This window comes from Columba livia, chromosome 28 (assembly GCF_036013475.1).
Source record: "Columba livia isolate bColLiv1 breed racing homer chromosome 28, bColLiv1.pat.W.v2, whole genome shotgun sequence".
Lineage (NCBI taxonomy): Eukaryota > Metazoa > Chordata > Aves > Columbiformes > Columbidae > Columba > Columba livia.
Window position 1 is genome coordinate 1463701 of NC_088629.1, and position 27110 is coordinate 1490810.

At 60.6% G+C, this 27110-nt stretch overlaps 4 protein-coding genes, 1 non-coding gene and 2 pseudogenes across 10 annotated transcripts; 3 read left to right on the forward strand and 4 right to left on the reverse strand.

The window, feature by feature from the left end:
* Nucleotides 1–571: 571 nt before the first annotated feature.
* TRNAM-CAU (transfer RNA methionine (anticodon CAU)) lies at nt 572–643 on the reverse strand. The gene has a single exon. It is a non-coding gene; the product is annotated as a tRNA-Met (tRNA).
* A 238-nt stretch (nt 644–881) lies between these two features.
* Nucleotides 882–6341, forward strand: ILF2 (interleukin enhancer binding factor 2). 3 transcript variants are annotated; one of them, XM_065043092.1, is made up of 14 exons: nt 882–991; nt 1197–1236; nt 2201–2245; nt 3047–3151; nt 3458–3535; nt 3677–3779; nt 3868–3933; nt 4111–4227; nt 4322–4400; nt 4525–4612; nt 4766–4827; nt 5503–5617; nt 5782–5872; nt 5969–6341. In XM_065043092.1, exons 1-14 carry the CDS (start codon nt 987–989, stop codon nt 6127–6129), a joined length of 1155 nt encoding a protein of 384 aa, XP_064899164.1. In that variant the 5' UTR covers nt 882–986; the 3' UTR covers nt 6130–6341. The 3 variants fall into 3 exon arrangements, with proteins under 3 accessions (XP_064899164.1, XP_064899163.1, XP_064899162.1); XM_065043091.1 differs by having other exon boundaries at nt 899–991; nt 1197–1256; nt 2203–2245; XM_065043090.1 differs by having other exon boundaries at nt 912–991; nt 1197–1265; nt 2203–2245.
* Nucleotides 6342–6506: 165 nt separating this feature from the next.
* Nucleotides 6507–8153, reverse strand: SNAPIN (SNAP associated protein). The gene is made up of 4 exons (XM_065043184.1): nt 7998–8153; nt 7110–7156; nt 6872–6990; nt 6507–6787 (listed from the first exon to the last, which is right to left on the reverse strand). Exons 1-4 carry the CDS (start codon nt 8105–8107, stop codon nt 6683–6685), a joined length of 381 nt encoding a protein of 126 aa, XP_064899256.1. The 5' UTR covers nt 8108–8153; the 3' UTR covers nt 6507–6682.
* An 86-nt stretch (nt 8154–8239) lies between these two features.
* On the reverse strand, nt 8240–18671 carry LOC135576585 (mothers against decapentaplegic homolog 4-like). Of its 3 annotated transcripts, none has more exons than XM_065043051.1 (12): nt 18535–18671; nt 15637–15885; nt 14099–14273; nt 13276–13296; nt 13008–13184; nt 12189–12305; nt 12033–12116; nt 11896–11949; nt 10765–10948; nt 9601–9769; nt 8596–8734; nt 8240–8519 (listed from the first exon to the last, which is right to left on the reverse strand). In XM_065043051.1, exons 2-12 carry the CDS (start codon nt 15871–15873, stop codon nt 8311–8313), a joined length of 1566 nt encoding a protein of 521 aa, XP_064899123.1. In that variant the 5' UTR covers nt 15874–15885; nt 18535–18671; the 3' UTR covers nt 8240–8310. The 3 variants fall into 3 exon arrangements, with proteins under 3 accessions (XP_064899123.1, XP_064899122.1, XP_064899124.1); XM_065043050.1 differs by having other exon boundaries at nt 13276–13299; XM_065043052.1 differs by lacking the exon at nt 12189–12305 and having other exon boundaries at nt 13276–13299.
* On the forward strand, nt 11121–11239 carry LOC135576616 (5S ribosomal RNA; annotated as a pseudogene).
* Nucleotides 18672–19036: 365 nt separating the features above from the next.
* LOC135576623 (5S ribosomal RNA) lies at nt 19037–19155 on the forward strand (annotated as a pseudogene).
* A 358-nt stretch (nt 19156–19513) lies between these two features.
* On the reverse strand, nt 19514–26744 carry CHTOP (chromatin target of PRMT1). 2 transcript variants are annotated; one of them, XM_065043162.1, is made up of 6 exons: nt 26541–26744; nt 25550–25631; nt 24040–24193; nt 21877–22060; nt 21187–21324; nt 19514–20686 (listed from the first exon to the last, which is right to left on the reverse strand). In XM_065043162.1, the coding sequence occupies exons 2-6, from the start codon at nt 25612–25614 to the stop codon at nt 20484–20486; spliced, it is 744 nt and encodes a 247-aa protein (XP_064899234.1). In that variant the 5' UTR covers nt 25615–25631; nt 26541–26744; the 3' UTR covers nt 19514–20483. The 2 variants fall into 2 exon arrangements, with proteins under 2 accessions (XP_064899234.1, XP_064899233.1); XM_065043161.1 differs by having other exon boundaries at nt 21877–22063.
* Between the last annotated feature and the right edge of the window lie 366 nt (nt 26745–27110).

Genomic DNA, 27110 nt, shown 5'->3' on the forward strand with positions numbered 1-27110 from the left:
GTGGGGGGATGTCACCGCGACACGCTATTGCGCGGCCACCCCCCGCAAGCCCCTGCAACACGGTCACCCGTGGGGGGGGCGCTGAGACTTGACAAACTCATCAGGGGGCAGCCCCAGAGCCCGTCCCCACGGAGCGCTCCCCCCCGCGCCCCACCGAGCTTTATGTGGCCCCGGAGCCTCGTCCCGCCCTGGAGGGGGCTCAGTCACCTCTTACCCCACGCGTGGGAGCTCCTGGGTGCTCTGTCCCGCGTCCCGGTCACGGCAGCCCCGGGAGAAAGGGGAGGTGACCTCGGGGACATCCTGCTCCGGGGCTGCGGGGTCCTGAGGACACGCACAGCGCTCGGGGACACGCGTGGCGCTCCTACCCCGATGTACGCAGAACGCTCCGGGGAAAGACGCGGCTCCCGGGGTCACGCGCGACTCTGGTCGTGCCGGAAGACCCCCGGCTCACCGTGCTCTGCGAAGCTGCAAAAGGTCATTCTCGCCGGTGAGAAATAAGGAGCGCCAGAGTAGCCGGTAGAAATTAAAGTAATTAATTACGGAGCTAATTAATATTAAAAAGAAAAAAGGTTAGCAGAGGATGGTTTCGATCCATCGACCTCTGGGTTATGGGCCCAGCACGCTTCCGCTGCGCCACTCTGCTGACTGGTGAGGGATTCCTACCCGCTCTTTATGTACGCACCGCAGCGCACTCGTCGGTGTGTGCGCATGCGCGCCGAGCGCCCCAGCCGCTCCATTCATGAACGTCGCGCCCCCTCCAGCGGCGCAGCGCGAGCACGGCCCGCGCCCTGACTGGCGGCTTTCACCCGCCTCCGCTTTCAGATTGACGGCTGGCTGAGCCAATGGCTCGCAGCTCTGTGCTGCCAGTGGGCAGTTCCTCCGCGAGGGAACAACCAATGGGCGAGCGGGTTGTTGCGGGGTGTTGAGCGCGCAGCCCGGCCGGGGTCTCCTCAGCGGCGGTGTGCATTGTTCGGAGCGGCGGAACCATGAGGTGCGGGGCGGCGGGACCGGGCCGGGGTGGCCGATCCGTGGGGTGGGACCCCAGGGAGTCCCCGGGGCGAGGCCGAAGTCCGCGGGGAGGCGGGGTGGCCGCTCGGGGGGGCTCCCGGGCCTTGCGCGGGCGCTGTGGGAGACCCCCTCAGGGCAGCCCCTGGTTTCCCGCTCCTCTGACACCGTCTCCCTCTTCTCTTCCGCAGGGGCGACCGAGGCAGAGGCCGTGGCGGACGCTTTGGTTCCAGGGGAGGCCCTGGCAGGGGGCGAGTCCGGTTCTGCCGTAGTGGGGGTGGCTCTTTAGCTGCCAGGCCGGGGGGTGGGGGCGGGCAGGGGCTCTAGAGCTGGAGAAGCAGCGTAGGGGAAAGAGACCTGGGGGACAGCAGGGTGACCATGAGCCAGCACTGTGGCCAAAAGGACCAATGGGACCTGGGGTGGGTTAGAAGGGGGTGGTCAGTGGGTCAGAGAGGTTCTCCTGCCCCTCTGCTCTGCCCTGGGGAGACCACACCTGGAATCTTGTGTCCAGTTGTGGCCCCTCAGCTCCAGCAGGACAGGGAACTGCTGGAGAGAGTCCAGCGCAGCCACCAAGATGCTGGAGGGAGTGGAGCATCTCCCATGTGAGGAAAGGCTGAGGGAGCTGGGGCTCTGGAGCTGGACAAGAGGAGCCTGAGGGGGGACTCATTGCTGGGGATCAAGATGGAAAGGGGCAGTGTCAGGAGGATGGAGCCAGGCTCTTCTGGTGACAACCAGGGACAGGACAAGGGGCAATGGGTGCAAACTGCAACACAGGAGGTTCCGCTGGAAGATGAGAAGCAACTTGTTGGGGTGAGGGTGGCAGAGCCTGGCCCAGGCTGCCCAGGGGGTTGTGGAGTCTCCTTCTGTGCAGACATTCCAACCCGCCTGGACACCTTCCTGTGTAACCTCATCTGGGTGTTCCTGCTCCATGGGGGGATTGCACTGGGTGAGCTTTCCAGGGCCCTCCAACCCCTCACATTCTGTGACTGGGAAGCAGCAGGTGGAACTGGGGGGACACCCCAGTGTGCAGTTAGGGCTGGAGGGGCGTGAAGAAACCTTTCCTGTTTCTGTAGGGCCTTTCTTGTGTCTTGGCAACAGATCTCTGTGAACCAGTGCTGGGGAGAGGGTGCTCAGTGCTGCCAAACACATCCCTACAGGGAATAAAGTTTGTTTGTTTGTTTTCTTTCCCCCCTTTAGGTTCCGGCCCTTTGTGCCGCACATCCCCTTCGATTTCTATGTTGTGAGTAACCCTCTCCTGCAGAGACTTTTCCTTGTTTAAAGCTGCATCTTAAACCCCCTATTTTCTGACTTCATGGGGTGGTTTGACTGTTTTTAGATTAGCTGGAGTAGAGCTCATTGAAAAGGTTCAGTACCCAACCCAAAGCAGATCTCACTGTCTGTGTTGGGTGTATTTATGTTACCTGGGATGACTATAACGAGTAATAATCAGAACAATAAAAAGCAGAAGAAGCTTTTAAAGGCCACCCCGCTCACCCTGAACCTCGATACAGTCAAATCTCTGCAATGTCAATGTTGTGGGTTGTTCTGATAAATCATCACTCGCCTGTCAGAGGGTCCCCAGGCTCCTTTGCTGTGTTGGGCCTCATGAGGACCGACAGCAACACACATTTCCCACCTTTTAGAGGAGGAAATAATCTCCTCCTCCTCTCACGCATCCATTCTTTATTTATAAACCCACTGGTCCTTGTGCCCTCCTGGATTTGTGAATCCTACAGCAACTGAAAAGCTCCGGCCACCTGCAAACACTGGGTGTGATTCTTAAGGAACTGTAATAGAACTCATAAAAAAACCCCAACAATGCTTTTTAGAGCCACTTTTAAATTAGATCTGCCCCATCTCGCACCCCTGTTGTGTGGACACAAAAGGCAGCTGCTCGCCTTCCCTTTGGGATAACGGGAAATTAGAGAAAGCAACAAGTGGAAAGCACGATGGGGAATGGAAGGGGCACGAGAATTAAAAAATTGAGTGGGTTTTTTTGGGTCAAACCTTTTTCTTGGGCTGATGTCTGATCCCGTTTCAGTGCGAAATGGCTTTTCCCCGCGTCAAACCCGCCGCCGACGAGTCCGCGTTCAGCGAAGCTTTGCTGAAGAGAAACCAGGATCTCGCTCCGACCGCCGCCGAACAGGTTCTGTGCTGGAAATTTCCTCCAATTCTCATTTACTGCAGCGTTAGCAGACGCAAAACCAGCCTGTCCTTCAGAGAGTACAGCCAGGAGTTCCCATTATTAGCCTAAAAAGTAATTATTTCTCTCTGAAATAAGCACCGCAGTAGAAATACAGGTGGAGTTTCATGGTCAGTGATTTAAAATACATTTTATCTATTAAACACTTTGCATCAGGGTTGTCTGCGTTACGCCATGCAAAATCAGGTTGCTTCAAGTCATACTGGACGACTGACTGATAACGCCGCCTGTCTCCCGATTCCTTTTCAGGCTTCTATTCTTTCTCTGGTGACCAAAATCAACAACGTGATCGACAACTTAATTGTAGCGCCCGGAACATTTGAAGTGGTGAGTCTAAAAGTGGAAAAAGCGACACGGGGAGACGCTCTGCATGGGGACGTTGGTGCTCCAGCTCCCAGCCCAGAGCGGATTAAACACTCACACGTGTGTCAAATTCACAATTTGGTTTTGCTTCTCTCTTTCCACCAGCAAATTGAGGAGGTTCGCCAGGTGGGCTCCTACAAGAAGGGCACCATGACCACGGGGCACAACGTGGCCGATCTGGTGGTGATTCTGAAAATCTTACCCACGTGTGAGTATCAGCGGTGCGATACTGACCGCGACGCTCGCCTCCGCTCTAACCCTCCTCTTCATCTCCTTTTTCTCCTTTGTCTCCGCAGTGGAAGCCGTGGCAGCTTTGGGAAACAAAGTGGTGGAAAGCCTGAGAGCGCAGGACCCCAGCGAAGGTGTGATCTTCTTTGTTGGGGGACATGGGGCGACATGAGACAGTTTCCCCTTCAGCTCTGGGCACCAGACGGTTTGTCTGGCGGGGATGGCGCCGTGATCCGGGCTCTTTTCCCACTTTTACTTTCCCTGGATGATCTTCCATCCCTAATGAAGGAATTCCCGCTCTTTCTCCCCAGTCCTGACCATGCTGACCAACGAGACCGGCTTTGAGATCAGCTCGGCCGACGCCACCGTGAAGATCCTCATCACCACGGTGCCGCCCAACCTCCGCAAGCTGGACCCCGAACTCCACCGTAAGAGCTCACTCCAAACCTTCACTGGGGGTGAAGGCCCCACCGCTACTCCCTTTTTGGTTTAAAAACCGAGTATTTCTGCTGCTTCTTTCAGTGGATATCAAAGTGCTGCAGAGCGCCCTGGCTGCCATCAGACACGCCCGCTGGTTCGAGGAGAACGCGTCACAGTCCACGTGAGTTCGGCCTCGCGCAGGAGCCGCAGCGGAATTAACGTCCTTTGCGGAGGAGAAAAGCGAGGAGCCGTCCCTGCAATGGGAAGGGGTTGCGTTACAAACCCCCCTCCTGCCTCTTCTCCAGGGTGAAGGTCTTAATCCGGCTGCTGAAAGACCTGAGGATTCGATTCCCCGGCTTCGAGCCCCTCACGCCCTGGATTCTGGACCTGCTGGTGAGGGGAACGCGGATGCGCCAGACGCGTTGTAGTTAAATTTGAGCTGCCTGCGCGTCCCCAGGCTCTGGCGTAAGGCGGCTCCTTGTAGCTCCCGCGCAGGAGGAGCGGGGAAGCCGCTTTTGTCCTAACTCCCCTCTTGCACCCCTGCAGGGGCACTATGCGGTGATGAACAATCCCACCAGGCAGCCCCTGGCTCTCAACATCGCCTACAGGTCTGTTGCCGTTCGCTTCTCTCATACGAATTCACGTTACGGTCTCAGATTTAGAATCACAATCCTTTTGGTTGGAAAAGAGCTTTAAAATCGTGGAGTCCAACTATAACCCACCCCTGGCACTGAACATGTCCTGAGAACCTCATCTCTGTTCAACCCCTCCAGGATGGCGACTCCAGCACTGCCCTGGGCAGCCTGTTCAACACCCACAGCCCTTTGGGGAGAAATCACCCCAAATTTCCACCCTCAACCTCCCCTGGTGCAACTTGCGGCCGTTTCCCCAGGTCCCTCAGTCTCCATCACATTGTGCTCCAGCCCCTCACCAGCTCCGTTCCCTTCCCTGAACTTCCAGCACCTCAAACTCTTCCTTTGGGCCCAAAACTGCCCCCCAGGATCCACAGTTTGGCCTCCCCAGGTCCCAGCACAGGGACGGTCACTGCCCTGGGCCTGCCGGCCACACCGGTGCTGGTACAACCAGGGTGCTGGTGGCCTCTGGGGAACATCACTTGCGATCATTTTGAATGCTGCAAATAAAACCAGCAGCATCTCAGGCCTTGAAGGGACCAGAGAAGAGACAAAGGATCTTCCTTGCGTCCGTGTGCTACCCGCAGACTCGGGTCGTGTTTCTCTGCTGGGGACGGTCTTATTTTTAACACAAACCTCCTCGTCCCGTAGGCGCTGCCTTCAGATCCTGGCTGCCGGGCTCTTCCTCCCCGGATCCGTCGGCATCACCGATCCCTGCGAGAGCGGAAACTTCCGAGTCCACACGGTGATGACCCTGGAGCAGCAGGTGAGCGGCCTCGTCCGCCGCGGCGAAGGGCCGGGAACCCTCTAACCTCACCTGTTCCTGCTCCGGCGGGGGGATCAGACTGGATGAGCTTTCCAGGTCCCTCCAACCCCTCACACTGTGATTTTGTGACCCCCCCGCGCGCTGACGCGGCCCCGTCCCCGCAGGACATGGTGTGTTACACGGCGCAGACGCTCGTCCGGATTCTCTCGCACGGAGGCTACAGGAAAATCCTCGGCCAGGAGGGCGACGCCAGCTGTAAGCGCGGCCCTTCCTCACTGGGGCAACAGCACTGGGGAACGTTAAAGTTTCACCCCGATTTTTCTTGGGGGGCTGCTCTTTTTTGGTTTGCAGATTTGGCTTCCGAAATGTCTACGTGGGATGGAGTGATAGTGACGCCTTCCGAGAAGGCGTATGAGAAGCCTCCGGAGAAGAAAGAAGGAGAAGAGGAGGAGGAGAATCAGGAAGAACCGGCCACGGGCGAGGAGGAGGAAAGCATGGAGACGCAGGAGTGAGCTGACGCCGGTCGTGCTGCTGCCTGCAGCCGGCAGCGCGGGCAGGGGACGGAAGGCTTTGGGCTGCCCGCGCCCCCCTGCGAGCCCCCCCTTACCGGGAGTGCTGCCTGAAGGACACAAAGAACCGAGCCCGTCCCAGCGCGCGCAGCCCACGTCACCTGTCCCCTGTATTTGTTTTTATAAGTTGCCCAATTACACCGTTCCAACCCCCATTTTGAGCGTGTCCCGTTTGTTTCGGTAGAAGCTTTGTGTTATAGAAAAGGTCTGACAGCGGGAGGGGGTTCCAGAAGGTGAAGGAGCCCAGCCTGGGGGTGCTGAACCCCAACCTCCGCTCTCCCGTGCGCCCGCGGGGACCCCCGAGCGTCACAGACTCGCGCTGCCTCCTCATCGCTTTATTCCGGCGCCTACAAACCTGCTCACACACCACCGGGGACCCCGGTTCCTTCAGCCGCGGCACAACCGCCGCGGCCTCACCGCGCGGGACCTCTCGCTCTGTCCCTTGGCAGATACCAGCGGGGCCACCCGCTCCACTCGGGGACGCCCGGGGGGGCCCTCACTTGCCGGGCAGGCCCTGTGGGTAGCCACCCGCCGCCTCCAGCATGGCTTTCCTCCGCACCGTCTCCTTGGCCACGCTGTGGTTCAGCCGCCGCAGCCGTTCCTGCGCGGGGGAGCGGCAGCCGTCAGGATGGGGGGGGCTGGGGTTCCCCAAAACATTGTAGCCCCCCAAACCCCCCGCCCTGACCTGAGCGTTCTGCAGGATGTTGTTGACCAGCACAACCCTGCGCCGGGCGTTCAGCAGCTTCTTCACGTAGGGATCGAGGTCCAGCGCCACTTTCTGGTCCTCGTTGATGCGGCAGAGCTCTGGGGACGGCGCAGGGGTGGGAGGGGACCCGGGACACCGCGGACACGCGGGGAATGGGGGGGCAAACCCCGCTGCACCCCCAAAGCGGGGCTGCGGAGGTGACGCCCCCGTGCCTCACCTGTGGCCAGGCTGTCGATGTGCTCCCGCAGCTCCACCTGGCTCTCCCTGCGGAGGGGACGCTTCCGTGGCCAAAGGTCCTTGTCCCCCACCCCAAACCCACCTCCCCCCAGTCAATGCGCTTCCAAACCTGCGCCCCCAAACCCTGCCTCACCAAGCCCTGAACCCCAAAAACCTGCACCCCAACATCAGGCATTCCAGATACTGCTCCTTCAAACCGTGCACCCCAGGTGCTGCATTTCAAAATGCTGCACCCCCCAACCCTGAACCCCCAAATCCTGCACCTCCAGTTCCTCAGCTCCCAAACTCTGCACCCCCAAACCCTGCACACCCTGAACCTCCAAACCCTGCACCCTCAGATCCTTCCCAATCCTTGCACCCCCAAACCCTGTACCCCCAAACCCTGCACCCCAGGTGCTGCATTCCAAAATGCTGCACCCCCCCAACCCTGAACCCCCAAATCCCGCACCTCCAGGTCCTCAGCTCCCAAAGCCTGAACCCCCAAATCCTGCACCTTAAAACCCTGCACCCTCAGATCCTTCCCCAAACCTGCACCCTAAATCCTTCCCCCAAACGGTGTACCCCAAAACCCTGCACCCCCAGCTTCTGAACAACAAAGAACCCGCGTCCCCACTTCCCACTCCAAACACCCCCCGCTCACCTGCACCCCCAGTTCCCCACAGCCACACACCCCCCGTCTCTACCCCCTCCCGCCCCACAACGTCCCCAACCCCGGGGACCCCCCCCGCACCCCTAAACCCCCCTCAGCTGCTCCTCAAGCCCTTCACCCCCTAAAACTGCCCCCCCGGCCTCTCAGTTCCCCTCGGCCCCGCTCCCTCCAGGCTCCCCCCCGCACCGCCGGGCCCTCCTGCCGCCCCCCGGCCCGCACCTCACGGCGTGGACGTGCCCGTCGAGCTGCCGCACCGCCGGCCGCAGGAACTGCAGCAGCCCCTCGGCGAACAGCTCCCGGGCGGCCGCGCCGCCGCTCCCCGCCGCCATCTTGGCGCCGCGGGGGCCGCTGGGAAATATAGTCCGCGGCGGAGCGGGGAGGCGCAATCCCGACCCTTGCGCGGGGCGGAGCACCCGCGGAAGCGTCAAACTTAACTCCGTTAAATAACACCTAAGCGCAGCGCGTTTTTTGCTATTTTTTTCTCTTTTTTTTGGCTTTTTCTTACAAAATTAAATTAAAGGGCGTGCGGCCATCAGCGCAGGGGGCCCGGCTCGGCGGGCATGGCGTGCAGCACCTCATCCAGCAGCTGCAGCGCGCGGTGCAGCTGCACCTCGATCCAGCATGGCGTGTGCTTGATGCTCTGGCGCGGGTAATCGGGCCCCCAGCCCTTGACGAAGCTCAAGCGCAGGATGCACAACCGCCGCAGGTCGTCCACGCCGATCCCCGCCGCCGCCGACAGCCCTGCCGGGGGGACGCGGCCGTGGGTGGGGAACCCCCATTTGGGGTCGTATTTGCCCACCCTGGGGGTCTCACTCACCCACGGCGGGCGCGATGCCGCCCACTGAGCCGGGGCCCGGGATGGTGCCGGCCACCGCGGCTGCTTGAGCGGCGGCCGCCGCCTGCGCCGTGGCCGCTTGTTGGTGCATCTGGCGGTGGCATTGGCGCAGGTCAAACACCTGGGGGGACAATGTGGGGAGACCCTTGGGTGGGGCGGGGGGGGACACGGCCACCCCGGGACCCCCTTCAGCGTGGGGGGTTCTTCATGCTGGGGGTCCGGCTGGGGACTAAGAACGTGGGGTCCCCTCGTTCTTGGGGCCTCCCCAGCATGGGAGACTCGTTGCCCAGGAACCCCTTTAACATGGGGGTCCCTCCATTCTGCCCCCCACAAACACGGGTGACCCTCTGCTGGGACCCCTTTAATGTGGGCATGGGGGTCCCTCCATTCTGCCCCCCACAAACACAGGTGACCCTTTGCTGGGACCCCTTTAATATGGGCACGGGGGTCCCTCCATTCTGCCCCCCACAAACACGGGTGACCCTTTGCTGGGACCCCTTTAATGTGGGCATGGGGGTCCCTCCATTCTGCCCCCCACAAACACGGGTGACCCTTTGCTGGGACCCCTTTAATGTGGGCACGGGGGTCCCTCCATTCTGCCCCCCACAAACACGGGTGACCCTTTGCTGGGACCCCTTTAATATGGGGATGGGGGTCCCTCCATTCTGCCCCCCACAAACACGAGTGACCCTTTGCTGGGACCCCTTTAATATGGGGATGGGGGTCCCTCCATTCTGCCCCCCACAAACACAGGTGACCTTTTTCTGGGACCCCTTTAATATGGGCACGGGGGTCCCTCCATTCTGCCCCCCACAAACACGGGTGACCCTTTGCTGGGACCCCTTTAATGTGGGCACGGGGGCCCCTCCATTCTGCCCCCCACAAACACAGGTGACCCTTTGCTGGGACCCTTTCACACGGGCACTGGGGTCCCCCACCTCCCTCCCGGGGCCTCGGGGTCCCCCCCGCCGCCCGTGGCCGCCCCACCTTGATGTGCGCTCCGGGGTAGATCTTGTGCACGGCGTCGCCGGGGGCTCTGCCCGCCTCCCGGTCCAGGTGGTAGCTCTGCACGAACACGGCGTGGTCGCTCAGGCACCGCATCCACACGTCGCCCTCGCCGCGGCACTCCAGCTGCACCCCCCTGCCGATGTGCAGCCTGCCCCGCGGCCGCCGTCAGCAACGCCCCCCAAACCCCCCTTTGCCCCATAGGTCCCCCCGCAACCCCACACGTCTCCCATCAGTCCCCCCACCTGCCCCACGCATCCCTCAGTCCCCCCCCTACATCCCCCTCCTGCCCCATACATCCCGCTTGCCCTCATACCCTCCTGCTGCCCTGTGCATTTCATATTTCACCTGCACATTCCCCATCTGCCCCATATATCACCTTATCTGCCCCATATATCCCCCATTTGCCTCTGTGTCCCCCACCTGCCCCATAAGCCCCCCATTTGCTTCCTACGTCCCCCTTCTGCCCCATATATCCCCCATTTGCCCCCATACCACCCCACTTGCCACATATATCCCCCGTTACCCCTATATCACCCTATCTGCCCCATCATCCCCCAGCTGCCCCTGTATCCCCCTCTGCCCCCTATATCACCTTATCTGCCCCATATATCCCCCATTTGCCTCTGTCCCCCCCACCTGCCCCATAAGCCCCCCATTTGCTTCCTATGCCCCCCTGCTGCACCATATATCCCCCATTTGCCTCCTAAATCACCCCACCTGCCCCATATACCCGCTGTACCCCCTATATCACCCCACCTGCCCCATATACCCCTTTTACCTCCTATATCACTCCACCTGCCCCATATACCCGCTGTACCCCCTATATCACCCCACCTGCCCCATATACCCCCTTTACCCCCTATATCACCCCACCTGCCCCATATACCCCCTTTACCCCCTATATCACCCCACCTGCCCCATGTACCCCTTTTACCTCCTATATCACTCCACCTGCCTCATATAACCCCTTTGCCCCCTATATCACCCCACCTGCCCCATACACCCCCCTTCACCCCCTTCTGCCCCACTCCTCACCCCGACATCGCCCCCCTCACTCACCCCACACCGTTCCCATCTGCGCCCCCCAAACTCCCCCCGCATTTCCCCACACACCCCCCGTCCCCCCTTTGCCCCCCGGCCCACCGGGCTCGCTCGCTGGCGTCGGTGCGGTGCACGTTGGAGAGCTGCCCCAGGCAGAACCGGGCGCCCCCCGACGGGTCCACGTAACCGTCCACGGTGACCACGGGGCAGCCGGACGGCACCTTGAAGATCTCCCCGACCGGCACGTCCATCTCGAAATAGGCGATGGAGCACCAAAACTCCGGCCCTGGTGGGGGAAACAATGAGGGGGGTCATGGCACTCACGGCTCAGGGATGACTGAGGTCACCACTGAAGTCCAGAGAGGTTCTCCTGCCCCTCTGCTCTGCCCTTGAAAAAAGGGTTTAGTTCAGATACTATCAGGATACACCTGGGGAACATTATATATACATAATGTAATGTATACAGCCATAGCACCCTGAGAACGCCCCATCTGGTCTGATCTGGGAAGCTAAGCAGGGTCGGGCCCGGTCAGTACTTGGATGGGAGACCAGCTGGGAACAGCGGGTGCTGTGGGCTGAGCCAGCACTGGCCCTTGTGGCCAGGAAGCCAATGGGACCTGGGGGGGGTTAGAAGGGGGTGGTCAGTAGGTCAGAGAGGTTCTCCTGCCCCTCTGCTCTTCCCTGGGGAGACCACACCTGGAATCTTGTGTCCAGCTGTGGCCCCTCAGCTCCAGCAGGACAGGGAACTGCTGGAGAGAGTCCAGCGCAGCCACCAAGATGCTGGAGGGAGTGGAGCATCTCCCGTGTGAGGAAAGGCTGAGGGAGCTGGGGCTCTGGAGCTGGACAAGAGGAGCCTGAGGGGGGACTCATTGCTGGGGATCAAGATGGAAAGGGGCAGTGTCAGGAGGATGGAGCCAGGCTCTTCTGGTGACAACCAGGGACAGGACAAGGGGCAATGGGTGCAAAGTGCAACACAGGAGGTTCCGCTGGAAGATGAGAAGCAACTTGTTGGGGTGAGGGTGGCAGAGCCTGGCCCAGGCTGCCCAGGGGGTTGTGGAGTCTCCTTCTGTGCAGACATTCCAACCCGCCTGGACACCTTCCTGTGTAACCTCATCTGGGTGTTCCTGCTCCGGGGGGATTGCACTGGATGAGCTTTCCAGGGCCCCTCAACCCCTCACATTCTGTCATTCTGTGATGATCACCGGGGTGTTAATTGGGGTGGGGGGCACTTACCAGGGTGAGTGGACACGGGGTGCTGGTACAGCCCGGAGTTACGGTGCGGGGGCCCTGGGGAGGGGGCGGAGATGGTGTCAGTGCAGTGAACCCCACATGGAGACCCCCCCACCCCAAACATCACCCCATAGACCTACAGTAGTGGTTGGGGTGGTGGAGCGGGGGCTGCGGCCCCCCCAGGTTTGGCGCGTAGACTGTGCCGCTCCAGCTCGCCGGCGAACCTGCAGCGGGACACAGGGTGACCGGGGTGTCCCCTGCCCAGCGGGGGACACGGGGGGGTCCCCGGTACTCACTGCGGTAGGGGGGCTTGGGGTAGCCGTTCTGCGGGGGGGGCTGCGCCGGGGCGGGCGGGGGCGGCGTGGGGATGTGCAGAAGCCCCTCGCCGTGGGGCAGCGAGAGCAGAGAGGTCACTGTGGGGGGGACGGGGGGCTCAGCATGACACCCCCAAACCCTTCCCCAGGGATGGGGCATGGGGGTCCCTTCATCCTGACCCCCAACCATGGGTGACCCCTTTGCCTGGGTTCCCCTTTACCAAGGGCATGGGGGTCCCTCCAAGCCCCCACAGCATGGGAAACCCATTGCCCAAGAGCCCCTTCAATGTGGGCATGGGGGTCCCGCCGAGCTCCCCCCAGCACAGGAGACCCTTTGCTGGGACCCCTTTAATATGGGCACAAGGGCCCTTCTGTTCTGCCCCCCAAATATGGGTGACCCTTTGCCTGGAACCCCTTTACCAAGGGTATGGGGGTCCCTCTGAGCCCCCCCAGCATGGGAGACCCATTGTCCAAGAACCCCCTTAATGTGTCATGGGGGTCACTCTGAGCCCCCCCAGCATGGGTGACCCTTTGCTGGGACCCCTTTAATATGGGCATGGGGGTCCCCCCATCCTGCCCCCCTCAGCATGGGTGACCCTTTGCTGGGACCCCTTTAATATGGGCATGGGGGTCCCCCCATCCTGCCCCCCCCAGCACGGGTGACCCTTTGCTGGGACCCCTTTAATATGGGCATGGGGGTCCCCCCATCCTGCCCCCCCCAGCACGGGTGACCCTTTGCTGGGACCTTTAAAGTGGGCACACCCAGGCGGGGATGGGGATGGGGGGGTCAATGGTTCTTACCTGGGGGTGACATGGGGTAGAGGTTCCCGGGGGGGTGCGGGGACTCCGGGAGCTGCGGGGGGGGCAGCGGCTGGCGCTGGGGATCGGGGGGGGGCGGCCGTGGCCCCCGCTTGGCCCCTCGCTCCCGGCCGGGCGGCAGCTCCATCTGCACACAGGCATGGACAAACTCCTCCTTCACTGGGGGGGGACACACCGGAGACCATGGGGGGCACGGGGACCCACTGCGGGAGGGGGTGCCCCCCAACAGCCTCGCGTGCCGGGGTCTCACCTGTGCTCTGGATGCTCAGACCTACTGGGGAGAAAAGGGAGGGGGTGTTATGGGTGCTGGTGGCTGGGTGGGGGTCCCCCCCACCCTGGGGGTGCTGGGGGGTGTCCCTGCATTCTGGGGATGCTGGGGGGGGTGTCCCCCCCTTGTGGGTGTGTCCTCCCATTCTGGGGATGCTAGTGGGGGTGTCCCCCCATTCTGAGGGTGCTGGTGAGGGGGTCCCCCCATAATGGGGGTGTCCCCACCCTGGGGGTGCTGGGGGGGGGGGTGTCCCCCCTTGTGGGTGTGTCCTCCCATTCTGGGGATGCTAGTGGGGGTGTCCCCCCATTCTGAGGGTGCTGGTGAGGGGGTCCCCCCCATTCTGCAGGTGCTAGTGGGGGTGTCCCCACTCCAGGGATATTGGTGGGGGTGTCCCCACATTCTGGGGGTGCTGGTGGGGGTGTCCCCCCATAATGGGAGTGTCCCCGCCCTGGGGGTGCTGGAGGGGGGTGTCACCCCATAATGGGGGTGTCCCCACATTCTGGGGGCGCTGGTGGGGGTGTTCCCCCATAATGGGGGCGTTCCCACATTCTGGGGGTGCTGGGGGGGATGTGCCCACATTCCCACCCTCCCGCGGGTACTGGTGGGGGTGTCCCCCCATAATGGGGGCGTTGCCACATTCTGGGGGTGCTGGGGGGGGGTGTCTCCACATTCCCCCCCTCCCAGGGGTGCTGGGGGGGGTGTCCCCCCATTCTGGGTTGCTGGTGGGGGTGTCCCTTCCCCGGGGGTGCTGATGGGGTGTCCCCCCCGTCCTGGGGTGCTGGGGGGGGGGGTCTGACCATCTCACCGCTGGCGGGGGCCACCACGCGCTCGTAGTGGTAGGGGTTGACGCAGACGCTGTCGTGCTTGAGGTCGAAGGCGAATTGGCAGAACTTGACGTGTTTCAGCTCGTTTTTGTGCAGGTCGGGCCAGCGCCAGAGCCGGGCGTAGATGACGTGGGGGAACCCCTTCCTGCCCGCCACCTGCGGGGGGGGGACAGGGGGTGACAATGAGGGGGGGTTCGGGGATGCTCCCCCTGCATCCCAACCCCGGCTGCATCCCGCGCCCCCCCCCGGCGCCGGCGCCGCCGCTGCGGTTTGGGGGCTCCCCCTGCGCCTCCCGGCTCCAGACATAACAACCCCCCCGCTCCCCCCTCCCGGGCTGCCAGACAGTGACTCATCGGGGAAGGGGGGGCAGAGCCCTGGGGACGCCAGTGTGGGGACATGGGGGGACATGCTGCCTGCAGCTGTCCCTGCTGCGCTCTGGGGGGGGACATGAGCCCAAGCACTGAACTCAGCGCAGCCCCCAGCCCGCAGGTGATGGGGGGTCCCCCTGTGCGCCCCCTTCAATGGGAGGGATGCCCCCTCTGTGCCCGCTCCCGCCCGGATGCCTGGGTCCCCCCGCCTGGGGAGGGCTTGGGGGGGGGTCAGGGCACCCCAATATCCAGGTGGCTGAAGTTTGGGGAGGGTTGCACGGGGGGGCACAGGGCACTGGACACTCGAGTACACCCAGTTTGGGGAGGTCTGGGGGGGTCTTGGCACACCCCAATGTGCACTTGCCCCAGGGGGGTCATGGGACACATGGTACCCCCAGTTTGGGGAGGTTTGGGGGGGTCTTTGAGCACCCCAACATGCAGTTGCACAAGGGGGTCATGGGGCGACAGGGTATCCCCAGTTTGGGGGGTCTTGGTGCACCCCAACACACAGTTGCCCAATGGAGTCATAAGGCACCTGGGTACCCCCGATTTGGGGGGTCCTGGGGCACCCCAACATTCAGTTGTCCAAAGGGGTCATGCGGAACCTCGGTACCCCCAGTTTGGGGAGGTTTGGGGGGTCCTGGCGCACCCCAACATGCAGTTGTCCAAAGGGGTCATGCGGAACCTCGGTACCCCCAGTTTGGGGAGGTTTGGGGGGTCCTGGCGCACCCCAACATGCAGTTGCCCAAGGGGGATATGTGGCACCAGGGTACCCCCAGTTTGGGGCGTCTTGGTGCACCCCAACATACAGTTGCCCAATGGGGTCATGGGGCACCTGAGTACCCCCAGTTTGGGGAGGTTTGGGGGGTCTTGGCGCACCCCAATGTGCAGTTGTCCAAAGGGGTCATAGGGAACCTGGGTACCCCCAGTTTGGGGAGGTTTGCGGGGGTCCTTGATCACCTCAACATGCAGTTGCCCAACGGGGTCATGGGACACCCAGGTACCCCCCGTTAGGAGAAGGTTTTGGGGTCTTGGGAGTTCCGAGTCACCTCAACACCCAGTCCCCCCAACTCAGGGGCGGGTTTTGGGGTACACAGGGGGTGCTGCCGAGCCACCCAGCCCCCCCGATTCCCACCGCGGTGCGGCTGTACCTGGAGCCGCCCGTCCAGGGTGCGCTGGATGGTGACGCACTTGCTGGGGTGCGCGCCGTTGGTGGTGACGGCGGCGATGAGCGAGTCCAGCTCGTCCTTCTTCTCCTTGAGCTTCTTGAGCAGGCTCTCGATGGCGCGCTTGGCGAAGCTCTCGCTGTCCCCGCCCTGCCGGTGGCACATCAGGCTGTGCACGACGCTCGGGACGCCGGCGCTGCTGGCGGGGGCGCCCAGGGACATGGCGCCGCGGCCCTGCAAGGCCCGGCACGGCTGTCACCCCGCGGCACGGCTCCGTCGGCCCCTGCACCCGCGCCGGGGGACGCCGGGGTGGCACGGGCCCTGCTGGCGTGGGAGGGGGGTGACGCTCGGGTGTCCCCGGAGATGGGACGCGGTGACGGCTCAGCGGGGACGGGGGGCGCGGGGACAGCGGCTGCGGCACAGCAGTGAGCGGCAGGGAGCACACGCGTGTGAGCAGCAGGCAAGGCTGGGTGTGCGTGCAAAGCTCTGTGTGTGTGTGCGTGCAAAGCTCTGTGAGTGTGCAAGGCTGAGTGTGTGTGTGTGTGCAAGGCTGAGTGTGTGTGCAAAGCTGTGTGTGTGTGTGCATGCAAAGCTCTGTGTGTGTGCAAGGCTGAGTGTGTGTGTGTGCAAGGCTGTGTGTGAAAGGCTGTGTCTCTGTGTGCAAGGTTTTGTGTGCGTGCAAGGGGGGGTGTGTGTGCAACGCTGTGTCTGAGTGTGCAAGGCTCTGTGTGTGCAAGGCTGTGTGCATGTGTGTGCAAGGCTGTGTGTGTGTGCAAGGCTCTGTGTGTGCAAGGCTGTGCGTGTGTGTGTGTGCAAGGCTGTGTGTGTGTATCTATGTGTGCATGTGTGTGTGTGCAAGGCTCTGTGTGTGTGTGTGTGCGTGTGTGTGTGTGTGCAAGGCTGTGTGTGTGTGTGCAAGGCTGTGTGTGTGTGTATCTATGTGTGCATGTGTGTGTGTGTGCAAGGCTCTGTGTGTGTGTGTGTGTGTGTGTGTGCAAGGCTGTGTGCGCGTGTGTGTGTGCGCAAAGCTGTGTGTGCGTGTGTGTGTGTGTGTGTGCAAGGCTGTGTGTGTGTGTGTGTATCTATGTGTGTGTGTGCGTGTGCAAGGCTGTGTGTGTGTGTGTGTGCAAGGCTGTGTGTGTGTGTGTGTGTGTGTGCAAGGCTGTGTGTGTGTGTGTGTGTGTGTGTGTGTGTGTGTGTGTGTGTGTGCATGTGTGTGTGCAAGGCTGTGTGTGTGTGTGTGTCTGTGTGTGTGTGTGCAAGGCTGTGTGTGTGTGTGTGTGTGCAAGGCTCTGTGTGTGTGTGTGTGTGTGTGTGTGTGTGTGTGTGGCTGCGCTGGTGCCCGCTGGCACGCGCGCTGTCTGTGCTCTGTGCTCTGTGCTCTGTGCTCTGTGCTCGGTGCTCCCGCTGCCCGGCGCTGGCGCGTCCCAGACTCAGACTAAACAGAGCCCAGCCTGGCGCCGCTCCTTAACCCCTCGCTCGCTGCCGCGCTTCTCCCTTTCCTGCCTCCTCCGCCAGGCCGCTCACGCCAAGAGCCGCCGGCACACGCACGCCGGGGGCCCACGGGCGTCCCCCACCCACGCCGGGGTCTGTGCCGCCGCGGCGCCCGCTTTTGCAGAGCGATGCCGCCTCCCACGCTCCCCCGCTTTGGGATGAGCCGGACACTATCGGCCATGGAGACACCGACACCGGAGGGGCCCCGCGGGTACAACCCTGAGCACCCCGCTAGGCGATGGGTCACCCCATGGGTGCTCATCCCGGAGCTGCCGCGATGCTGGTGACACCGCCTGCTTGTCCCCAGGGTCCCTGCCAGGCTGGAACGCTCTGTGTCAAGGCTCAATTTTGAGGCCAAAGAAGGTGAAAGAGGGCGGTGGGGACTCCCCGTGACCGGGGACTTTGTGGGATCCCCCTTGAAAAGGCAGCTGAGCACCCCGGTGTTGGTCCCGGTGCCCCAAGGTTGATGCGCCAAAAGGGCTGAGCCGAAACAGCCCAGTCCGGTCAGGGGGAAACTGGGGGGGCTGGGGGGCAGAGACGGCTTCTCCCCGGCCCCAGCCCCCCCGGCCGGAGGTGCTCGCTGTCCCCACGGGCAGAGCGGACCCCAAAAGGCCCCTGTGGCGCCGGCGTCGCAGCGAACCAGAGCGATAAGGAGGCGCCTCATCGCCCCGCTCCACATGGGAAGTGACATTTCTGCGTCTGAGTCTTTTGTCCCAGTGGCTGGGGGGCTTTTCACCAACCTGTCAGTGCCCCCCTGGGATCCAGGTGTCCCCCTTTCCCCACCCCACATCGCTCCTGCCATAAGACCCCCCCGAAGTCAGAGCCAGGGGGTGATGAGCGGCGCGGGGTGGGGGAGCCCAGCTCCCGCAGCCCCTGCGTGGACGTGGTCCCCGGTGTAATCTCGGCTCCCCGATAAGTTTGCACCCCGATAATCCCCAGGGCTGGGACAAAGGGGCCGGGGGGTGCCTGGGTGGGGATTTCATCGCCGGAGCTGCTGCCCCAGCCCAGCTCCGGCACCCCGGGCCGGGGATGCTCCCCGGGTTTGCAGCCCGGGCTCGGGCTGAGGAGCGGGGGGAAGCAGGAGGGATGCTCTGGGGATGTGGGGGACACCCCATCACCTCCCAGCTCCCGGGACTCGGGGGGGTGGCAGCCCAACCCCGTCCCGAGGGGACTCGAAAGAACGGGCGTCTCGCTGCTTTCGGAGCGGAACTCGGGGTTACCGGCGGGAGGGGCTGCCCGAGCGGGCGGGGGGGTCCCTGTGTCCCCTCCGCCGTCCCCGAGGGGCCGGGGGATGTTGCAGCAGAAGGTGGGGTCGGCAGAGAGGGGTGAGCGGAGGGGACACGAGTGGGGACGCGGGTGGGGGCAGCATGCACCGGGCTGGGCGCTCACCTCCGGCTCTCCTCACTCGGGGCTCGGCTCCCGCTGCATCTCCTCCGGTTGTCCGTAGCCTTGCCCGTCCCCGCCCGCTCCTGCCCGTAGCCCTGCCCGCTCCTGCCCGTCCCTGCCCGCTCCTGCCGCCGCTTTGCAACTTGTTTGCTTCAATAACAAAAGGCGAAGCCGGACCGCGTGAGGCGCTGGAGCGCCGCAACCAATCACAGAGGCCGTGACAAACGACCGTCGCGCCGCCAACCAATAGCGGCCGCGCTTTCATGGCGGGCGGGGCGCCTGGAGGCCGCCCGGCGCCAGCCCCGGGTTCCCCCCCCGCCCCGGTAGCGGGGCTGTCACGGAGCGGAGAGCGGCGGCTCCCGGGAGCTCCTGGGGGGGGTTAGAAGGGGGTGGTCAGTAGGTCAGGGAGGTTCTCCTGCCCCTCTGCTCTGCCCTTGAAAACAGGGGTTAGTTCAGATGCTATCAAGATACACTTGGGGAACATATATATATGCATACATGTGATATATACAGCCAGAGCACCCTGAGAACGCCCCATCTGGTCTGATCTGGGAAGCTAAGCAGGGTCGGGCCCGGTCAGTACTTGGATGGGAGACCAGCTGGGAACAGCGGGTGCTGTGGGCTGAGCCAGCACTGGGCCCTTGTGGCCAGGAAGCCAATGGGACCTGGGGTGGGTTAGAAGGGGGTGGTCAGTAGGTCAGAGAGGTTCTCCTGCCCCTCTGCTCTGCCCTGGGGAGACCACACCTGGAATCTTGTGTCCAGCTGTGGCCCCTCAGCTCCAGCAGGACAGGGAACTGCTGGAGAGAGTCCAGCGCAGCCACCAAGATGCTGGAGGGAGTGGAGCATCTCCCGTGGGAGGAAAGGCTGAGGGAGCTGGGGCTCTGGAGCTGGACAAGAGGAGCCTGAGGGGGGACTCATTCCTGGGGATCAAGATGGAAAGCAGCCGACGCTCCCCCAGTAAAAACCAACCAAACGCCCAAGCTGACATTGCTTTTATAATTATTTCTCTTTTGTTACAACAAACCAGAAGTACAAGAAATTCATCGGAAGTGGAACAGTTCACAGAATGGTGGAAAATAAACCTTGCGGAGGAGCGGAGCCCTTCCCAACCCCCCCCGGAGCGCGGGTGGGCGGGGGGACACTGTTTTGGTGACACCAAAAGGTAAAAGGACTGGCAAACAGATTAATTTTGGACCCCGTGTTATAAAAGAGACAGTTCTACCACGCTTCATCATCCCGGCTGTGATCTTACATTCCTGCTGCCCATTCCTTTAAATCAACATCTCGCTTCTCGCAGATACAGAAACTACCGGCGTCATCTGTTCTAACGTGATGCAAAAGTAACTCAAACTATCTAAAAACAACCAAAAAAAGAACAAAGCAAGGGAGTTTTCAATCTGGGAAATGGTGCATTAAGCATGAACGGAATGCAAACCAACAGGGAGGAAGTTTTGGGGTGAAACGCGACGATTCGTGCGTCTACAAGGAGCACGAAGCCTAAACCCGGCCCCTTGGCCCTGCCTGGATGGGTTTGGTTTTGCTTGAGACGGGTTCAACTGAACCGCGGGTGCGAACTCAGCCCTTGGGTCACGTTTGGAGCCGCGGCCGATCCCAAAATGCAACCACAGAGCCCAAGAGGGACGTGAGGAGGCGACCCCGGCGCTGAGGAGCACGTCCCCACGTGCCACACGGCGTCACCGGCCGGCGAGGAACCGCAGGCGCCTCTGGAGCAGTCGAGGGGGGGAAAGATATAAAAAACAACCCAAAAAAAGGTTTCGTACAACACATAGTATCAAAACGTTAAAGGAACGCGCTAAAGTCGGGTCTCTGGGTAGAACGGGGCCGCTCGCTATTCCCGCGGGTCCTTCCATGAATCGGGGGTTCCGTATTTTTAGCTTTATGGGCATCGACATCACACACAAACTGCAACGAAGAGTCTTTGGGAACGACGCTCAGTCGTTTGTCTCCGGGTCCGTCTGAGCCATGTACGCATCCAGCTCGGCGTCCAGGTGTCCTTTCGTTTTCGACATGTAAGCGTCTAACTGGTTGTCCAGCTGCTCCTTGGTCAGGGCGGGCCGCGCCGATCCTCTCCCTCGGCCTCTCCCTCTGCCGCGGCCGCCGAAGCCGCCTCGTCCCCGGCCCACCATGCCGCGACCTGGTGGAGAGACGAGACGATGGTGACACGTTCCGCTGGCAAAACCGCGGCCTCTCAGCCCACCCGGCTCCGCGACGGGCTAAACTTTTAGCGTTGGAAACGCCGTGAGCTTTTCCTACAGCGAGTCCAGAAATAACACCGATGGTTGTGGGCTCTTGGGTTTGTCAGGCTAAAAACTAAAGCTAAAGCTACAAGCCAAAGTTGTCAAGGGATCGGCGGCTTCCTGATAAGCGTCTGCTTGGGCTCCTACGGACACTGGGCCAACGAGAGCGTTTGGCTGATGTTCCCACCAAACATCTGTATTCCATCCCACATACTTCATACAGCCTAGAAAAGATCACGAGGGTCTCGATTTGTTCAACCGGAAGGACATGTTGTCACCACAATCTGAGGCCTGGTGACAAACTGTCACCCTCTACTGCAGGGTGACAATGAACTGTGGCAACAGGAAAAGAAAGAATTAAAGGTTATTTAAAGGCCGGGAGCTCGTGCGTACTGACCTCTGCCACCGAGTCCCCCGCGGCCCATGGCACCTCGGCCTAAACCGCCTCTTCCAGGGCCACCGCGACCTCTAATGCCACCTCTTCTCAAGCCCATCCTTGGGGACATCCCTCGTCCTCCCCGAAGGAGGCTCTGACCTTCAAGAGAAGCAATTCCGGTCAAATAAAACAAGTTTGCAGCCGCAGAATCCCAGTCTAGTTCAGGTTCCCTGAACTGCTGGAAAGAGTCCAGCGCAGCCACCAAGATGCTGGAGGGAGTGGAGCATCTCCCGTGTGAGGAAAGGCTGAGGGAGCTGGGGCTGGACAAGAGGAGCCTGAGGGGGGACTCATTGCTGGGGATCAAGATGGAAAGGGGCAGTGTCAGGAGGATGGAGCCAGGCTCTTCTGGTGACAACCAGGGACAGGACAAGGGGCAATGGGTGCAAACTGCAACACAGGAGGTTCCGCTGGAAGATGAGAAGCAACTTGTTGGGGTGAGGGTGGCAGAGCCTGGCCCAGGCTGCCCAGGGGGTTGTGGAGTCTCCTTCTGTGCAGACATTCCAACCCGCCTGGACACCTTCCTGTGTCACCTCATCTGGGTGTTCCTGCTCCATGGGGGGATTGCACTGGATGGGCTTTCCAGGGCCCCTCAACCCCTCGCTATGTAAAGAGCGCTATGGACAAGGACCCCGGCGCGGTCGCGGTACTGACCTCGGAGCGGGACTCCTCCCCGCAGCAGAGCTCGTGCCCCCCGGCCGCCGCGCATGGCTCCCCGTGGCAATCCTCTCTGCCCCATGGCCAGTCCTCTGCCCCCCATGGCCCCGCGAGCGAGGGCTCCGGCCGGCCGGCCCAGGCGGGCCTGGATGTTGCTCTTCCCGAGGCGTTGTTTTAAGCTCTTCTGGAATAGATTTTTAAGGAAAAAGAAAGTCATGCAGCAATCTCGGACTCGCGACGCACACGGCGCTGGCGATACAAGTAACGCGTGCTTTGCACTTTGTTTTTTAAATAAGAGAGAGTTAGCAGGATATATGATTAAACTTCAAAGGTAGACAATGTGCTTTGGGAGGGGTGATTTGGGAAGGTCAAAGAGAGAAGAGCGATCCTGGAGGCGTTTGTGCACATCTGGAAGGAACAATTTGTCTCCAATTTTATCACCGCTACTCAGTTCAAGCCAAAGCAGCTACACGTGCTGTGGCACAAGCCCAATTTACCCTGCAGAGCAAGCGACACCCGTGCAGCCACGTGTCACAACGTCACTCCCCATGGCCCCATTGGTACCACCCCACCCTGGTGAAACATCCACACAAAGGCAACAGCTTGGGAAAGCATCAACTTTTCCATCTGTGTTACAAAAACTAGACCGAAGGACTTCACAGCAGAACAGCGACGCGGATTTTAAGGGAGTTTTGTTCTTCTGTAGGCGCTGCTGAACCCTACGAGGAGTTAAGGAGGTGATGGGAGCAGCCTTAGAAGCTGCATGTTGCTTGTCAAACTCCCAGGTCTACTTGAGCCAAGCCTGCGGACAGTTGAGCTGGTTCCTCTCAAACCCGTCTCGTCTGTAGCTGCAGGTTTTAAATTAAAAGCCTCAGAGTTTAGACAATGATTCGCCTTCCAATGGTCTAAACCATCGGCCTCTCTCAGTGCATCCTCGCTGGGAGGAGGGAATGAGAAAGCGGGTGGATGTTCCGCATCCAATTCTTTATGGCACTTACCATGGGTTTAAAGATAAGCTGCTGGACTTTGCACTCAAACAGCCTAAAAGTGCTCGGCCCGCTGCGTAAAGCAGCGTGAAAATCCAACCGCCACAACAACCCAGGGGTAATCCCCCCTTCCCTTGAGGGTTTAACCCCGGAAGACACGAAACAAACCAACACCCAACATAAAAATCAAAGCCGAACAGCTCTTTGTCCCCCGTTCCCCCGCAGCACCTCGATCTAGCAGAGACTTCATGTTCTCAACCCAGCTTCACGTACTACCTATGAAATCCTTTTTAAACCTTATTCTTTTTAAAGCAGGAAACCACTTTGACCATTTCCAGGGCTTTTGTTGGCAAGCCCTGTGAGCCCAAGCGGCACCGCAGCCTGTTGTTACAACAGACCCTCAAACCAGCCGCACTCCCCTTTAGCGGAGCCCCGAACGCCAGCGTGCGCGGCAGCTTTAAGTATTTCAACCATGTGGCGCAGCAGCTCAGCCACAAAACATTTCCAGGGCTTCCTCCTCGTGTGCGAGGGGGCGGAGGGAACTATATTCAACCAGTCGTGCTGTCTGAATTCACCACGCTGCCCCACGCGCTTCCATCTCTGCCCCACGCGTCCATTTTAAGCTCGTCTTACCAGCCTTCCCACTTAAACGCGAGCTTTAAAATGGATCAGCAGCTCAGCTCTTTGCTTAGGCAGAAGGCGATTTGAGGGACGCGCTGTGATTTGCGGCTCTCATCGCTGAAAGGTCAAGTGATAGATGCTTTAATGGAAGGGGAATGCAACGCTGTTCCTTAAATCCAGGCTTGCATTCAAGCATTTGCAATCAGAAAATCAACTTGTTCCTCGCAGCGCTATTAAGGGGGTGCAAGAAACGGGGAGCTGGGGGTGCGAGCGACAGGACAGCAATGGTTGGAAACGACCTGCAGCTAAATAACGAGGTGAAGCGCTCAGGAGATCCCGAAACCCAGAATGAGAACATGTCTCTGCAAAAACAGAGAGGAGATATGAACAGCCAACCCAAAAACCACCCCCAAACCAACCAAAAAGCCACCACACCTCGAGAATATTAACCAGTGAGTTGTTACTTATCCAAAGTGAAAATGGGATTCTTTTCAAGAGTGTTTTTCCAACAATATGCTGAAAATCCATCCGGTAGGGATGGGTTTTCTCTCACCTGTTTGAGCTTCAAAGCGGCCTGGACAGAAGGTCTGTTCTCCATCTGCTGGGCCAGTCTTCTGTTTCTGGCACTGGCCAGTTGCTGCTGCTGCTGCATGGTAGCCCGAATATTCACCGGCATCGGCTGTTTGTTCTTCAGCATGTTAGTAAAGCTTCAAGGTCGAATAAAATGGGTGTTTAAAGAAAGCTTTATTACATACATTTACCGGCATTTCACGGTTCTCAAGATCGGATTCTCCAGATCCCACGAACCTTACGGAAAGAGCGGTACTTAGGTCACGGCACGCGTGATGACGTGCTGCGTGTTTTCCACGAGTGTGCAAGGACTGGAAACTCAGCAATGACGTTGTGTGTTAATTGAGGAGTGATAGAGCTTTAGGTTACCGGTTTTAGAGACGGCAGAAGGAATGGAAACAAGCAGGAAGCAGAGATGGTGGTGGCAGATGAGAGAGGACACCACGGAAACAGAGAAGCAAACTGAAATCTGGCTGCGAAACCCTCAAAGAGCCGAGAAAACGGTTTAAAAACTCAATGATTTCAAAAAGACGTAAGAGACCGGGGAGAAATGCCACCGCCTGAGCGTTCTTTTGCATCGAAACAGCTCACTTGGCAATTTATTTGGGGCATAATCACCTGTGTTTAGTAGGGGTGGAAGGCGGAGCGAGATGGTGAAGCTCCTCAGCAGCAACCCACCCGCTACACAAAACCGCACAGGAGAACACTTAGAGATGAGGAATATGCACCGACCGAAATGAAACGGGCCAGCGAGTGTCCCCTGAGCTGAGCAGACGAGGGCTGAGCAGCGTTTCAGGCCACACTGAGCTCTACAGCGCAAAAAAACGGCTCCGTTTATCCCTGGCTCGACGCCACCGCAATTAATCCAAGAGCGATTAGCGAGAAAGCGAAACACAACGGCAGCGTCGCCGTTCCTCGCCACCGAGGCTCCATGGCACGGCAAGAAACCAACACACCGCTCGACAGAAGGAAGCGAATCGGCATCGAGGGAAAGAGAGATGGAGGTGAAGCCAAGCGTTCGCCTCTTACAAGACCCAAAATGGTGTTAAAGGGCCTTCGGGCTGGTTTAACGACCTGCTGCGTGCCTCTTACAGGCCGGTCGCGGCGCGGCCGCCTCGGACAACGCGGCAAGCCCGCCGCGGCGGGGGTAACATGCTACCGCGCCGCAGCCGCGGCGAGGTAAATGTACAACACACGTGGAGGAAAAACAGGGAGGGTGCGAGGATTCTCTCTTTGCTTCTACCACATCCCACCATATTTACGTGGCGGATAGTTTAATATTAAGCGCTACGGATAAATCCCTCCGCAACGCTCGCCCTTTTAACCTTGCGTACCACATTTGTTGCTGTTTAAGACAGAGGCGCGGAGGTATTCTGCTTGTTTTAGTGAGGTTAAAAGAGGGCAGAAACCACGTTGGTTTTTTGGACACCGGACAGCAATAATTAAGTAAAAATATATTTCTTATGGGCTGAAGCTGCTGTTGGCTTCCTCACCGCTCGTTCAGAGACATCTTGGTGGTGCTCTTTAGCACGACCTTCGGTGCTGACTGTGCAGCCATCTTCAGGTCGAGAGAATCTGCAAAACACACAAGAACCGGGTTTAAAACCGGCACCGACATCCCCAACACCCAAAACCCCGCGGTCCGGCTCCGCTAGTGCAGACAACCGAGCTCCTGCTGTGCCATTCATGCGTTTTTAACGAGTTTTCCGTGATGCGGGAGGTTGAATAAACGAGCAGCTTTTGCTAACTCATCTCAGCAAGCCGTCGTCCCTTTTAGAACGGGAAAATCTGAGCACCGGCAGGAGTAATGCTGCGAAAATCCAGCCCATCGCAGCTCAACGGCACCGGGGGCTCAGCCCCGCGCCCGCTGACGCTGCCACCGCTCCCTCTGCGTTTGTTTTCTATGTGTATCACGTATTGGGCAATAAAATTCCAATATTACTCTACACAAGTCCCGTATACTTTAGAAATATTCAAGCCCCATCCTCCCAGACGACATTACGATGGCAACGCTGGGATGGAGATTGAGGATGGAGTAACTCTGTCGTTTTTAGTATCTTTGATCGCAGTTCTCACCACATGCCGCAGCAGAGCAGGAAAGGGACTTAATTTAAAGGCAGCGGTTCCTGAGCCCGGGCTCGAGCCGTGACGAATCCCATCGAAATGTGCAGAGCTCGAACTATGCGGATTGATTGCGCTTTTTTTTTAATTAGCGTCGAATTTAATCCTTATTTAAGGATTTAAACGCATTCCGCAACGGTACCGACGGACCCGCGACCGCCTGAGGGGACCCGAGACCGCCCGGGGGGACCCGAGACCGCCCGGGGAGGAACCGAGAGGACCCCAAACCACCCGAGGGGGACCCAAGATCCGAGACCGCCACGGGGGGACCCGAGAGGACCCGAGACGGTCCGGGGGGCTACCCCGCGGGCTCCCTCCCAGCTCCCCCGCCGCTCCGTCCCCTCACACCCCTGCCGCTCTCACCGAAGCAGACGGTCGCCAGGTCTCCGGTGGGGCTGAGCCGGCGGGTGGCGCGGGGTGTGGGGCTGACTGCGGCGCCCTCCGCCCGCTCCCGCCGCACTCAACCTCCCGCGACAAAATGGCGGCGGCGGCGGCCACAGCACCTTCCTCCTCCCAGCACCCAGCCGGCCCAAAATGGCGGTGGCGGCGCTCAGGGCGCAGGCGCAGAGCCCGGCGCGTCACCGCCCACCCCTGCTATTGGGCTGGGCAGCCCTGACGCAGGCACCGCCCCTTCGGCCATTGGTGGGGTGGGCGGGGCCAGGCCGTGGGCAGGGGGCTCAGGCAGGGGGGTGGTCGTTGGTTCGATCCCCGGGTGCTCCCGCTATGGGGCGCAGCCTGAGCCCCGAGTCGTCGAAGGCCGGAGGAGACCCCATGGGTCCTGCGGTGCCACCGGGGCCGGACTGGTCCTGACCCCGAGGGCCCGTGCGGGCAGCCCGGCGCAGCCCCGGCAGACGATGGCGCTGGCGGCCCTGAGCGGTACCGGGCCGGGCGCAGCGCGGGGGCTGCTGGCGGGTGTCCCGCTGGGCGCGGAGA

Excerpts from the sequence above, each read along its gene's own strand:
- ILF2 (XM_065043090.1), top strand. Across the intron at positions 1,266-2,202 it reads CCTGGCAGGGGGCGAGTCCG|GTTCCGGCCCTTTGTGCCGC; the intron begins GTTCTGCCGTAG and ends TCCCCCCTTTAG. Across the intron at positions 3,536-3,676 it reads CGCCCGGAACATTTGAAGTG|CAAATTGAGGAGGTTCGCCA; the intron begins GTGAGTCTAAAA and ends TCTTTCCACCAG.
- SNAPIN (XM_065043184.1), bottom strand. The coding sequence starts at position 8,107 with ATGGCGGCGGGGAGCGGCGGCGCGGCCGCCCGGGAGCTGTTCGCCGAG. Across the intron at positions 7,157-7,997 it reads GGGCACGTCCACGCCGTGAG|GGAGAGCCAGGTGGAGCTGC; the intron begins GTGCGGGCCGGG and ends TCCCCTCCGCAG. Across the intron at positions 6,788-6,871 it reads ACATCCTGCAGAACGCTCAG|GAACGGCTGCGGCGGCTGAA; the intron begins GTCAGGGCGGGG and ends TCCCCCGCGCAG.
- LOC135576585 (XM_065043050.1), bottom strand. The coding sequence starts at position 15,873 with ATGTCCCTGGGCGCCCCCGCCAGCAGCGCCGGCGTCCCGAGCGTCGTG. Across the intron at positions 12,306-13,007 it reads CTACCCCATGTCACCCCCAG|TGACCTCTCTGCTCTCGCTG; the intron begins GTAAGAACCATT and ends TCCCCCCCACAG. Across the intron at positions 11,950-12,032 it reads CCACCACCCCAACCACTACT|GGCCCCCGCACCGTAACTCC; the intron begins GTAGGTCTATGG and ends CCCCCTCCCCAG.
- CHTOP (XM_065043161.1), bottom strand. The coding sequence starts at position 25,614 with ATGGCTGCACAGTCAGCACCGAAGGTCGTGCTAAAGAGCACCACCAAG. Across the intron at positions 24,194-25,549 it reads AAGATGTCTCTGAACGAGCG|CTTTACTAACATGCTGAAGA; the intron begins GTGAGGAAGCCA and ends TCGACCTTGAAG. Across the intron at positions 20,687-21,186 it reads CGGGGGACTCGGTGGCAGAG|GTCGCGGCATGGTGGGCCGG; the intron begins GTCAGTACGCAC and ends TCTCTCCACCAG.